Raw genomic sequence first — 13735 nt, 5'->3', positions numbered from 1 at the left:
TTCTACAATTCAGTTATACACAAGACACAGACAGAAAAGTAAAGGAACTTTTTGTAAGAAATCTATATGGAATTGAAAGAAAGCTACCGAGCTATCAAGTACTGAAAATCAGTATGTAAGCAAGCTACCGACATGGAGGTTTTGAGAAACCAGATTATTGCACAGAAAAAGGTTTACCAAAGGCTTCAACCAAAGAAATCTACCAAGACACACAGAGAAGGGCACACGATGAGGGTGTATTCGAACGACTATTCCTTTATTTCACACAGTCAGAATCAAAATGGGAACATGTTAAGAGAAATCAGCGAACTTCAGAATGGCAGTCAGGGATACCGTAAAAAGCGCACACGTAAGACTACAAGGAGTCTTCCACTCGGATCTACAATAAAGTTTTGAGATAAAGCGTGTGTAAAACAAAGTTTCTACAAGATAAAGAGATGTGTTAGGATAAGAATCTGTTTGAACAAAAATCAGCATATCTCATGGATGAGAAGCACGCGTTGAAAGCTTTCTCCACTAAAAGCGAGAGTATACCCTCTTTCATAACCCATACAAAACCAACAGAGTAATTTCCGGAGTTTGTCTATTACAGAAGAGAAGTTACAGACAAACCGGCGAAGAATACAGACCATAGTCACAAGCGGTAAGAGCCATATTCCACAAGGACTTACTTCGCTTGAAGTGAGGCAGGTGAGATGATGGGAGGAAGAAAGTCAGTTACAATATCGGTGAAAACTGTGGTCAGTTAAAACAAAAAAGCAGGTAAGGCGAGTCAGTAAGGACATGATGACGAAGAGGAGAGGGAGGCAGGAGACAGGGAGGGGGAGTGGGGTGTGAGGGAAGAGGTTCGTTACCTGCATAGACATGACCAGCGAGTTGCGTGAATATGAGCCCAGCCGGGACAGGAAAGCGTGCGTAAACCGCGAAATGTCCTGCACACGCCGATTCAACAAGACACACAGGGTCACACAAAACTTCTACTAACAACAAGCTCAAAACAAACAAACAAAACACACATAAAAAACGTTCTTAAACCCTTGACTGCCACAGTACGTACCACGTACGGGCTTTTGATTTCACCGAGAGTACAATATTCTGACAAGAGAGACAACCGCTGTAAATTGCACTTTGACATGCACCAAGCTCAAGCTCGATAAGGACAATTTTCTCTGTTGGTTTACTGTTTGGGTTTGTAAGATACGATTTTTTCTTGTCTTTTCTTCTAGTTCCTCCTTAATTTTATTAATTTTTTTTTCATAAGCAATTCATACTTATTTTGTAAGTGGATTTTTCCGGCAGTCAAGGGATCCATGGTGTTCTCACGAAATCTCGTGTTTGCATCGAAAGAAATTACTGAGATTCCTACGAGATTTTACGAGAACACCCACAATATGGAGAAGGTTTGTCAAACGTGAACGTTTGTGGAAGCCCGCCATTTTTCTCACCGTACCCTTTTGCCAATGCAACGAATTTAGCTTCCACGCCTGGTTTTACCGATTCTCAACAGTTGACTAAGTTAAAAATGATAAGCTACTGTCGTTTTTAAAATGACAGTTGTGAAAAAAGCAGCAAACAAAAGTGCGGATACTCAACCCCAGAGTATGTGCTTTTGAGGAATTCGTTGAAGACGGTCTTTAACAAACATGTGCTCGCGCATTAAAATAAAAATTCTGTTTTCCCACGTTAAAGGCCTTCTCATATTTACTCTAGTTCAATGGATGTTTCCGTTTGGGTGTTTAAAATGCAATTACAAAGATAACAGTTTTGTTCTGTTCAAGTAAAGCTTTGATTTGTTTCTCTCTGTATAAGATTTACCTTTTTGTAAATGACGTCACATATTACACAAACAAAATACAAACAATAAAAGAGACGAAAAAGTTATGGCGGGCATCCAATATGGCAACAGATTGTGCCAAAGTAAGACGTGAAGTGTGTGGAAATTAAAAAATAAGAACACAAAAAAGACAAAGTCAAATAAAACCAAGCAGTACAAAACATAACTGACAAATCTGGAAGAAATCAAGGAAATTAAATTGCCTTAATGATAAACATTGTGATAGACAAATGAAGGTCAACTATTATGAATATGACAACAAATCTCGAATGACAATTAAAAAACCAAAAAAGCTTGCTGCGCTGGTGAAACGAATCACATTGAATTAAACAAAATAAGATGATTACAAACTAGTACGTATAATCAACCAAAACACTAATCAAGGTACATTTGTGGAGCATTTAAAGGCTTTAAATAAAAAGCCTAAAGCGCGCATGCACGCACGCACGCACACACACACACACACGCACGCATCTACACTTTAGCAGCGATTAAACTATCATAACAACCTTCCTTGTATTGTTCAAGCTGATCAGCAACTTACGCAAGGCATATTAACATTTGTTGCAAATCAATCCTTTATTTTACAACTTGATCCTGGCACCAGAAGTGATGATATTTTGGAAAGTAGTATGAGGTATAGAGGGAAGGTAGAGTTCGTGAGGGCTCGGGAGAAGACGGGGTCGGAGGGGGGGGGGTAGGGGGGAATTAAGGAGGCAGAGAGCGTGGTGAAAGAGTAAGTGGTAAAGTAACATACACACATGTTCACAAAGCAAAATGACCCAGAGGTGATTGTCGCAATTCTTGCATTTCTGATAAGGCCCCCCCCCAAAAAAAAGTCTGTTTACGGTATCCCGACCGACCCTATTTTTTCGCGCGACCCTCAGACTTATTTTTGGCATTTGGGAAAAAAAAAAAAAAAAAAAAAAAAAAAAAAAATAAAGTCTTTGTTTTTTTGGCAAAATAACTTAAAAATATGTTTTTTGGAAGAAAAACAAATCCCGACCTACCGCCCCTATTTTTTGGGGCCTATGTTACCGCAAACAGACTTTTTTTGTTGTTGGCCTCACGCACATCCCCTTCAACTGTGCAAAGGAGGGTTAACGTACAAATGAAATATGAGTGCCGTTTCTTATTTACATGTCAATTCTGAAAATTGCAGGCATACCTGGAACACGCCCCCAAATTAACAGTATAATAATCAAATTGCAGACTTTCGAGTGTTAACGACCACTCCACAAATTCAAGTTATCACAATTGTTTGCATGCCACGAAATAAAAATAAAATTTTACACATCAAGGCATAAAGTGTCGAATTTTGCGCCTCCTTGCGTAAGAGCAAAATATTTCCACGAAAATGATTTGTATCGTACACACAGACAGAAACATTTTAACGTTAACAGTTCATCCGTATGCGTCTTGATTCATATATGTTTTTACATAAAAGATCATATGACATCGTCCACCCTTGCTTTATCTAAAACTAGGACATGACAACAAGAACCCCAACAACAATAACCCCAACAACATGTTTGGTTAAAAACTTGCAGACCTAACCAAACAAAGAAAGCTAGAGGAAAGAGGAAGCATAATGAAAACAGGTTTATCGTTTTATCAAAACAGGCTTAGAGAATCTAGCAACACAAAAGTTCCTTAACAAAAACAGACATCTCTCTTGTTGGGAAGATATGCACATCTAAGAAGTATTGCTGAACACATTAAGATCACAACACAAATCGGGAGGAGGAAACCAGTTAAACAAAACTAGCTACGTTGAAGGTTAAGGAAGGACAGGACAGGTACGAATACGGGGTTGGTTGTAGAGATGCTACACAAGGGGCAGTAATACTTAATTGTAACAGCTTAGAGTAGCAAGCGTATGGAATAGTTCACCAAGGCCGATATAACAATGCACACGAGTACCTGCTAACATCGACACTCAAACACAAACCACAGTATTGATGAACATGATGATCCGCAAAATTGTAAGTTGGAACACAGACTTAAGTGGGAAACAGACACTGACAGACGTCTGTCTGTCCATGTTTTCGCATGAGGAAAATAATACACGTGTACGTGTACGGCTTACTGACCAACACAGACGAGAACAAAAGAGAGAGAGAGAGAGAGAGAGAGAGAGAGAGAGAGAGAGAGAGAGAGAGAGAGAGAGAGAGAGAGACAGAGACAGAGGAAGAGAGACAGAGAATGAGAGACAGAGAGAGACAGAGAGAGAAAGAGAGAAATAGAGAGAGAGAGAGAGAGAGAGAGAAAGAGAGAGAGAGAAAGAGAGAGAGAGAGAAAGAGAGAGAGAGAGAGAGAGAGAGAGAGAGAGAGAGAGAGAGAGAGAGAGAGAGAGAGAGAGAGAGAGAGAGAGAGGAGAGAGAGAAAGAGAGTGTGTGAAATAGAGAGAGAGAGAGGAGAGAGAGAATGAGAGAGAGAGTGTGAAATAGAGAGAGAGAGGAGAGAGAGTGTGTGAAATAGAGAGAGAGAGAGGAGAGAGAGAGGAGAGAGAGAAAGAGAGAGAGAGAAAGAGAGAGAGAGAGAGAGAGAGAGAGAGAGAGAGAGAGAGAGAGAGATATTTGTGGCTAATTTTCATATTTTGTGTATAAAGATACATTGCAGTAGTTTCTTCTTGTGACGCCAGACTCTATTCCGATTAAATGCCCAACGTTAAATACTACTCATGTGAAAGAAACTATTAGACTTTCTTTTGTCAAGATGAAGACTTTATGTAGTAGTCCAGTATGATCTGTCTCACTTTTCTACCGATTTGTTTTCGATTGAGACTGAGCAGAAAAGCCACACGCAAATGTGACAGTTTTGGGAACGAAATGCTGCTATAGAGGATTCATACATTTTTGCTTTTAGATTGTTCGCTGTAAGACAAGTACTTCCCTCATTGTGATCTGAATTTAAGACAGTGAAGCGGGGGGGAAAGGTAAACACAAAAAGCAAAACAATATCATAAGCACCTTAGTTTTAGGTTCAATGAATATTAAGATAAAACTGTGACCTTGACGCAAGAAAATCAGGGAAAAATGACAGACAGATTCCGAGATTATTACAAAGTCTGCCCGAAAAAGCGGTGCAAACGGACACTCAGAAAAAAACACGTTGTTCTAATTTCTACAGCAAACCCAAAATAGAAACGTCGGAAGCATGCAGTCTATGCAAATCGCTGTAACCAAATTCGTTCTAAGTGTGCTACAAGTTCGCGTGCCTACGACAGATATGTGCATCAAATAAAGAAAATAAATGTAAATCTAGATACAAAGCTTGTTTGTTTCTTGGTGGCAAAGTTGGGTCAACAAAATTCCTTTTCTCGAGAGAGCTAGCCTGTTTCTCTCTGACAAAAGCCTGATGTAAGGGTATTAAGGAATTACAGAGAGTGCAAGGGAGGTTGTAGGTATGGAAAATTCAAGCTCGCAGAGTAAGGAATTCTATACAAACTTCGCATTTTTCCTCGTGAGCACTAAGAAGAATGGCAGTCCAGACGTCCTTCAAGATAGAGAAATCAACACGGCGACGTAGAAATTGTGCAGCAAGGTAAGGGACTTTGGGACAGGGTTTACAGTATCAACACGAACAATAAAAATGAAAAATGAAAAAAAGGACGAGGAAGGGTGTGTGTAGGCTGATGGTGGGTAGGGGACATGGGGGGAAGCGGTTATGGGAAGAAGGTGGGAAGGGGGGGCAGTCATGGAATCAGCCACAGCAACGGAAAGAGTACAGCCAATCAAATCTGATTCTCCAGGGAAACCATTTGATGCGGGCGTGCACAGGCCACTCATCACAATGATTGGACCATTGGCGTGGACCATTGACGCACACATGACAGAAAAAACAAAGAACAAAGGCATGCTTGATGCTTTTATGCACAGCCAAGGCAAATGAGCACTCCGGGAACCGAAACTTCTTCAACGAAGACAGACCCAAACATCTGAATCTCGTACTAAAAAATCGGATTTTTTAGTACGAGATTCAGATGTTTGGGTTGGGTTGGGCATCTAATGAAGCATTACAAACCTTCAAGGCACCTTGGTCACATACGAGCATATATAACCTTAGTTTAAAACGACTGAAAAAACTACATCCACTGTACAGCCCCTGCTGTTTTCCAATTAGATTAAAAGTGTAAAGTGAGACACAAATGCCTATGTTCTGTCAGTTTTCACAATCTAACGAGACATAAAGCAGGACGAATAAAAGATGGCGTGACGAGACTTTTCTTTTCTTTATTTGGTGTTTAACGTCGTTTTCAACCACGAAGGTTATATCGCGACGGGGAAAGGGGGGGGGGGGAGATGGGATAGAGCCACTTGTTAATTGTTTCTTGTTCACAAAAGCACTAATAAAAAAATTGCTCCAGGGGCTTGCAACGTAGTACAATATATTACCTTACTGGGAGAATGCAAGTTTCCAGTACAAAGGACTTAACATTTCTTACATACTACTTGACTAAAATCTTTACAAACATTGACTATATTCTATACAAGAAACACTTAACAAGGGTAAAAGGAGAAACAGAATCCGTTAGTCGCCTCTTACGACATGCTGGGGAGCATCGGGTAAATTCTTCCCCCTTACCCGCGGGGGATCTATGTTCTGTCAGTTTTCACAATCTAACGAGACATAAAGCAGGACGAATAAAAGATGGCGTGACGAGACTAAATTAGAAGGCACTGCTCAAGGGTAAAGGCTGGTGTATATCGTATTCACCACTGAAAAGTCTAACATGACAGTGATTTGTCGATTCTTCCAAAAACTTCTTCCGTAAATAATTGTCGTCCCCCCCCCCCCCAGTATCAAATAAAATAGAAATAAAAACAAAGGTCAGAACCGATGCCTACATTTGTTTTCCTCAGCCGCATATATGATTTTGCTCCCTTATTGTACTTATGGCACAATTGCAACGCGCTGCTTAACATCTGGCATGTATTACCCTCCATTTTAACACCAGGCCATCTGTCGGGAGATTTTATTCCTGTCTCTGCCCGAAATGACACACACAATCGGTCATTTCTAGGAAGAAAAATGCGATGACGGAAAAACGACAAGGTCTTGAATCTTTGTCATGCTTCAGATTATAATATGTACTTTTAAATAAAATCCAGAGTCCTTCCCGTGCACACGATTTGGCTTACCATTCCGGAAATGTGGCCAGGCTTTTACACTGGACAAAGTAATCTCTCCACTATGACACATATCCCCAAAGCAACAGCTTTCGTGCTTTCTGTAGAGAGTGGGATTTTTTTCGTGAATTAATTTCAAAAATGCCACTAGTGGCAATCTTAGAAATTAATGTATCAAAACATGTCCACTCTACAGAGGAAGCAGTCGGGGTGTTGATGTTAGGTAGGTGTTCAAGTGGCGGGATGGTCTTATCCCATTTAAAAGCCTCAACTGTTTTCACAGGAAGGGCCGTGCCTTAAAACCTGTTTCTGGCTGGATGGAATGGAAGGTTTTCGAGCTGCTGACAATATTATGCCGGACTTACCATGGTTTTAACATCATTGAAAACAAAACAAAAAGGCTCAAAAACAATGCATATAACGCACATTCTCACATGCACTTGCAGAAAGACGTCTTAAGCTGATGAACGCCACTTCATGTTTGTGACATATGAACAAGACTGATACCAAAACCAGACTCTGACACCCAACATAGATCAACGCACTCACTCAGAAAATCAAAGCATGCCAGGTAAGGTTAACACACTGTTTTGATGAGACCCTCCTCCATTACACCCCCCCTCCAAAATACCTATACTCCTCTCTCACCCAGAGCAAATAACAAAACAAAACAAAATAAAGATAAATATCTGTACGAATGGCTGCTTGTTCAGCCTGAGGGTTATAATGTCTAACCGAAAGTAAAAGAAAAAGGCACTGGACACTAACAAGAAAAAAATCTAAATCATAGACACACAGACAAAGGCAAAAAAACACATACCGACACCATAGACACATAAAGATACAGAAACGCAGACACGTTCACGTTCAGACGAATATATACAGATGTTCAGAAGCACATACTTTCTCTCTCCCTCTACCCCCTCCCCCCTCTCTCTCTCTCAGAGACTGGCGGCAGAGAAACCGATTCTCTCCCTCTCTCTCTCTGTTCACTTTTACGTTACATTAAATATTCAACCTACAACGGTCTTAACATGATCATTCAACAATCCCCGTTAGACATTACTCTCATTATTTCTAAACTTCACTTTGCGCAATCGACCAGCACGTGCTTTCATGATTATTATCACATGGGAATTATTTGCCAGGTCACTGGGTTGCTTCACCTTTAATTCCGACAGTTAAGCAATTGCGTGTCCAAATATTATCTTTGTACATATGTCACTACACTGCACTTTAATTTAAGTTCTATTAAGACCAATGCTAATAGTTTTGAGACAGAAATAGTAAGCTCATTCACGGATTGAAGGAAGATGCTTGCACTGCGCACCTTGCTGCCATCCGCAGGCTTAATACACTAGCTGATATCACAGCCAAAAATGCCCGGATGAATTATCGATGAGTGACGTCATACTTCACGCAGAAAGCTCAGTAGCAAGGGGGTGTCTGATTAGTGGTGATATTGCACGTAAACGGTTGTCTCATTTCTGCAACTAGACAAGGTATATACACTGGACTGCCCGGAAACGGTTTCTAGGTCCATAAATAAGGATATAACAAATATCGTGTCCGTTGGAAGCTGTCCGGTCAGCTATCGTACAATTTGCAAACACAAATTTATTTTGTAACCCAAGTCGCCAGTATTTGTATATACCCAGCAAGGCTATAAACTCGAATACTAAATCAAAGCTTTTCCTGTTAACTGTTCAATGGCACCTGCACAATGCTCCATTGTAACAAATGTTCGCTGTCACAGACCGCAGCGTAGATGGTCATTTAACGTTGAATCTAGAAATTGCTGCATGTGGTCTTTAACACTATTTAATTAAAATTAATAGTAAAAAATAGCAACATCTAAAAAGGACACGAAAACTGAGTATGCAGAAAAACCGAAATTTTAATAGCAGATGTAAAAGCTAAAAGAAGACACGTAGACTTTAATTGTTCACTGAGAAGACAGGGCCGTATAGATCTTTTGATGTACCTTGGTACTTGCTTTTTCGTAACTGTTTCCAACACTTTAGTTTAGAGGCTCATATTTTCCCATAAATCGCTTTTTAGTAAGCGGACCATTACCTTTTTTTCAAATTATGACATTTTGTGTGAATGCATATTAATTAAGTCTTCATACAGACTACTAAATGTTATAGCAAACCCGCCCCTCTACCGAGCTTCACGCACTACTTGGTCACCAGGTAACCACGTGAAATTCAGCAGACACCCGTCGTTTGCACGTGTCAATTATGCATTAGAAAGAAATGTATTGTTGAAACAAAATGTGACATAGCTGGCTGTGAGGCCTTGCCAAGGAGTGTAACTCTGCTGTTTGTTAGTCGTAATTACGAAGAAATCATTCGCATCCTAGCCACACAAATTATTTCACTCGCAAAAGTATAATGGTATGATTGTGTTGAATCGATTGTGAGAGGAAATCAGTGAAAAACATGAACAGGTTTTGAAATAAAAGAGAACATCAAAGTACCAGAGGGTCTCGAATGAGCTATACATGGTTATTACCGACAGTATTAGAATTTGTTTCTGAAACTTTGGGAATAAAAATAATAACAAAATCTGACAGCAACTGAATCGTGACGCCCGTTTATGCAGAAGGACCGCAGAACAAAAGTCAGAGAGATTATCGTGTCCGATTCGCTGCGGTTTCAGCCGGATTAATTGGGTTAATCCGCTACAAGGGGCGCTAACTTCCTAATCCAAAGATCCCTTTGACGTAGGGCAGCCAGTGGCTGCTGATACTTGCCTGGTTAGTGTTATACAGTATGCATGTCATTTCCGTTGAGTTAATTAATCAGTTAAATAGAATGGTCGTCTCTTTAGGCTTATAAACACTGAATTAGTTAATAAAAATAACCGTCTGCCTATTTGATTAATATCAATTCAACAAATGTATCCATTAAATGATTACACTTTTGTGTCAAAATGTATGTCATAGTTTTTTTTAATATCTCAAAACAGCAATTGTCTCGATATAATGGACAGCAACATTATCTCTTCTTATATATTTTTAATATTAAGGGAATCAGTGAGTCGGCAACTGAATAATAATTAATCACATTACTTTATGATAAAATGTTAATGAGTTAATCGATCCAGAAAAAGTCACATTGACCCCAGAGTCTACTTAATGAATGTTTATTTCTATCAGAATCAAAAATTATCTTGAAACCCTGAACACGGAACTCAGCTGTGTGAATGCGCTCGCACTGGGTTGAATAAACCCACACATACTACATGTTTTGCTCTGACTCTGTGGCACAAAATGCGGGCAACACTCAACAGATAATTCCTGAATTTCCATCCCATAATGGACTGAATTCAGACCAATCTGCTGAAAGAGCAGACAAAATCAAGAAAAATTATATTATGTAGACTGTTCCAGGAGGTCTGCCCCAGTTTTTCTAACCCCCTATTTTATTATGCAAAATAGACACTTGTCAAGTTCTTCACCAGACTGAAAGGACGCGGAATTCGTGAAATATTTGAGATATAAAAAACACACACACACACACACACACAAAAACTCACAGCCGAGAGGAAATAATTTAATTAGATGTGACAAAAATGTAAATTGCTTGTGTCAGAACCAATTTTGTCCATGAGGCTGAAATAAGTATTGCAGTAGCGCATGACTTTCTGAGCAGAACGGTCTATGTGGAGCTGCTCTGGGGCTTTTCCCTTTCTTCCTTTTCCTTTTCGGTGTCTTTGCAGCTCTAGCTATTACAAGAAGAATAGATGTAACAAAAATGTAAATTTGCTTTAGTGTCAGAATCATTTTTAATGCTCGAGTGGCTGAAGTATGACCCACGGACATGACTAGACAGCAATATGACTGCACACCTGTTAAGGGGCTTATGACTTTTTCTTTCATATTTGTTTGTTTGTTTGTTTGCTTAACGCCCAGCCGACCACGAAGGGCCATATCAGGGCGGTGCTGCTTTGACATATAACGTGCGCCACACACAAGACAGAAGTCGCAGCACAGGCTTCATGTCTCACCCAGTCACATTATTCTGACACCGGACCAACCAGTCCTAGCACTAACCCCATAATGCCAAACGCCAGGCGGAGCAGCCACTAGATTGCCAATTTTAAAGTCTTGGGTATGACCCGGCCGGGCTTCGAACCCACGACCTCCCGCTCACTGGGCGGACGCCTTACCACTAGGCCAACCGTGCCGGTCTTCTTTCATATTTATTTTGTGTCTGTGTCTATGCTTCTCTTACTTAGTACAAGCATGATAGAACCCACAAGGCAGTCTCAGTCTCACACAGCCTAAAACAACAAGCCTCCCACGTACACGATCATATTCACCGGCATGGAACTGTCCAGGCTGTCACATGGCGTAAGGGAGTCCTGTCATTAATTTTGGCCACATACCACAAATCAATAGCGTGGCCACATTCCGTGCACAGGGGGATTTTTTGCTGAATTAATTTAGCAGAGTGACTGTCATACTAAAAGGTACCACTTCCGAAATTAGTCCAACCTGCACCAAAAATCCCACTGCGCACGGGAAGCAGAATGGCTGCAGAGTTTTGGTATGTGTGTCTGCTGAAGGATTCCCTTATCCCGTGTAAACGCCTGACCAGATATGTGAAGGCCTTTACATTGGATGAGACCATCCCTCCACTTGGTCACACACCCACAGTGAACAGCCTGGGTGCTCTCGGTGTACAGTGGCAATTTATTTCATGAATTAATTTACTAAAGCGATTTATCAAAACTACCTACAGCAAGCAGTCAGGGTGTTGAGTTTAGGTATGTGTATAAACGGAGGGATGGTCTCATCCCATGGAACAGTCTGGCCAGATTGAGATGGTGAGCCTAACAGTGTTCATGAGAATAAGTGTGCTTTTAAAGGTAACATTCCAAACATAAAGCTGCCATATTGCGCATTCAAGTGCTACAACGTTCTGACCCGAAAGCAACTACACCGTTCAACATCAAAGCTTACAAACAAGTCGGTGGTAAACATCTATTTCAGTGAACCCTGTACCCAACGTGAAATACAAGCTCCCGTTTTCTTTCTATTGTGTGCAACGTCAGGCTTTGAGTGATTGAGGCAGGTAGCGCTAAAGCCGGTTTATGTTCCGTTCTTCAATCAATACACCATAAAGTATCCCCGCAGAATTCATTCAATACATCGGATGAAAAAAAAAGCAAGCCTCGTGAGTTAAGCGAACATGAATGATCCTCAGGAACCTTCCACAATGAACTTTGTTTTTAACCCCTCCTTACTGAGCTTGGTCTTTGTGGTTGCTCCAATGTTAGGGTTCAACGTAGGGTCAAATACGATGGGCCAGTTTATTATTGTCAGTTGTTGTTACGATCGAACCACAACAAGCCGAGCTGAATATCCACACCCTTTTTTTTTATCTGCAGGTGACCGACTATAATGCCCCCTGATGTGAACAGGAAGCGCGGATGTTTTCATGCAAGAAGGTTTTTTCCTTGCATGTCAGAAAAGTGTAGCACTTGACTTCGCTTCATGGTGACATGTTAGCTAAGCTTTGAGTGTTACGTTTGAAAGGTACTTTCATTTTCGTGTAAACAAGTATGTACAACCACAGATATGGGGTCAACATAAACAGTCACACGCATCCTTTACGTCACGCGAAAACACTCACGACTTTTACATTGTACTACCATCCGCAGAGATAACATAATACACACATTCGAAACGGCAGTTTAATAATAATGATAATACATAATAAAAATAATAAAAATGATAATTATAATTATAATTATAATAATAAATAGCGAAGGAGGTTATAATCTCTTCACTGGATTCCAAAAGTATAATTAAAACAGTTTCCCTCCCCTTTTGGTTTTCTGAACCCCCTCCTCCCTCTTCCCATCTTCCCTTGCCTCCCCACTACCATCTCGCTCTCTTTTCTCTTTCCTGTCAAAAACAAAAACAAAACAAACCAATAACAACAACAAAATCCCAAGGAAAAAAAAACACAACAAAAAACCAACCTCGAACAAGCACCGTAAGAAAGAAGCAGTTATTAATACTGTCAATTATTGGATGTGGGTCTTCGTACGTTCAGGATAATGTTGGCAGTCACCCTCTCCTACATTGCCAAACAACATTTCATCGGGAAAATATAACTGTCCATGCTTCCGCTAACCCGTCATACGAAACAACAAGGTAAAATACAATACAATACAGTACAATACAATACAAAACAACAAGGTAAAATACAATACAATACAACAAGGTAAAATACAAAACAATACAATTAATACAATACAATACAATACAATACAATACAATACTACTTTCTCAATAGAGAAACTCAAGGTGGAACAATATCAGGGACATGCAAACAGGAACCAAACGGCAACGACACTACCACAAAATGACTGCACGTCAATATTTTCTATTTCAAGAACACGGCATGTAAATTAAAAAAAAGTGCCTTGATCTTTCATGGCAGGACTTAGAATTGGAAAAAGAGAACGAAAACAAAACACAACTAAAATTAAAAACAGAAGGCGTGGAGTAAAGTATACGTTTTTGTTAATTATTCATCTCTTTTTTTAATGTTTATTTTTACCTTTTCCTTTTAATTAATTCCCCACTCCTACAGTTCTGGGAGTCTGACCTTATTTTCAATTAGACATGTTCCTTCGAGCGCCAGGGGGAGTGCGGCAATGGTGGGACATGAGATGAACGAGGATGGTTGTCTGCGGCGAGTGGAATACAGTGGTATCAAAGGACGAAAGCCTAGTCAACAGTGACAGA

The 13735-nt window shown here is 40.2% G+C and overlaps 1 protein-coding gene across 8 annotated transcripts in view; it reads right to left on the bottom strand.

Moving 5' to 3' along the window:
* The window catches only part of LOC138982861 (cGMP-specific 3',5'-cyclic phosphodiesterase-like), a 108066-nt gene that overhangs the window by 42245 nt on the left and 52086 nt on the right, over window positions 1–13735 (bottom strand). For 5 of the 8 annotated variants that reach the window (XM_070356235.1, XM_070356236.1, XM_070356242.1 and 2 more), the window contains exon 5: window positions 855–932. The exons of 2 other annotated variants lie outside the window; for them this stretch is intronic. In XM_070356235.1, the coding sequence (XP_070212336.1) occupies window positions 855–932 (78 nt within the window). Of the gene's footprint in view, window positions 1–854; window positions 933–5284; window positions 5333–13735 lie in introns of all 8 variants that reach the window. One more of the 8 variants, XM_070356237.1, reaches the window with a different exon arrangement.

This window comes from Littorina saxatilis, linkage group LG12 (assembly GCF_037325665.1).
Source record: "Littorina saxatilis isolate snail1 linkage group LG12, US_GU_Lsax_2.0, whole genome shotgun sequence".
Lineage (NCBI taxonomy): Eukaryota > Metazoa > Mollusca > Gastropoda > Littorinimorpha > Littorinidae > Littorina > Littorina saxatilis.
The sequence above is the reverse complement of the archived record's forward strand: the minus strand, read 5'-3'. Positions and strand labels throughout refer to the sequence as shown.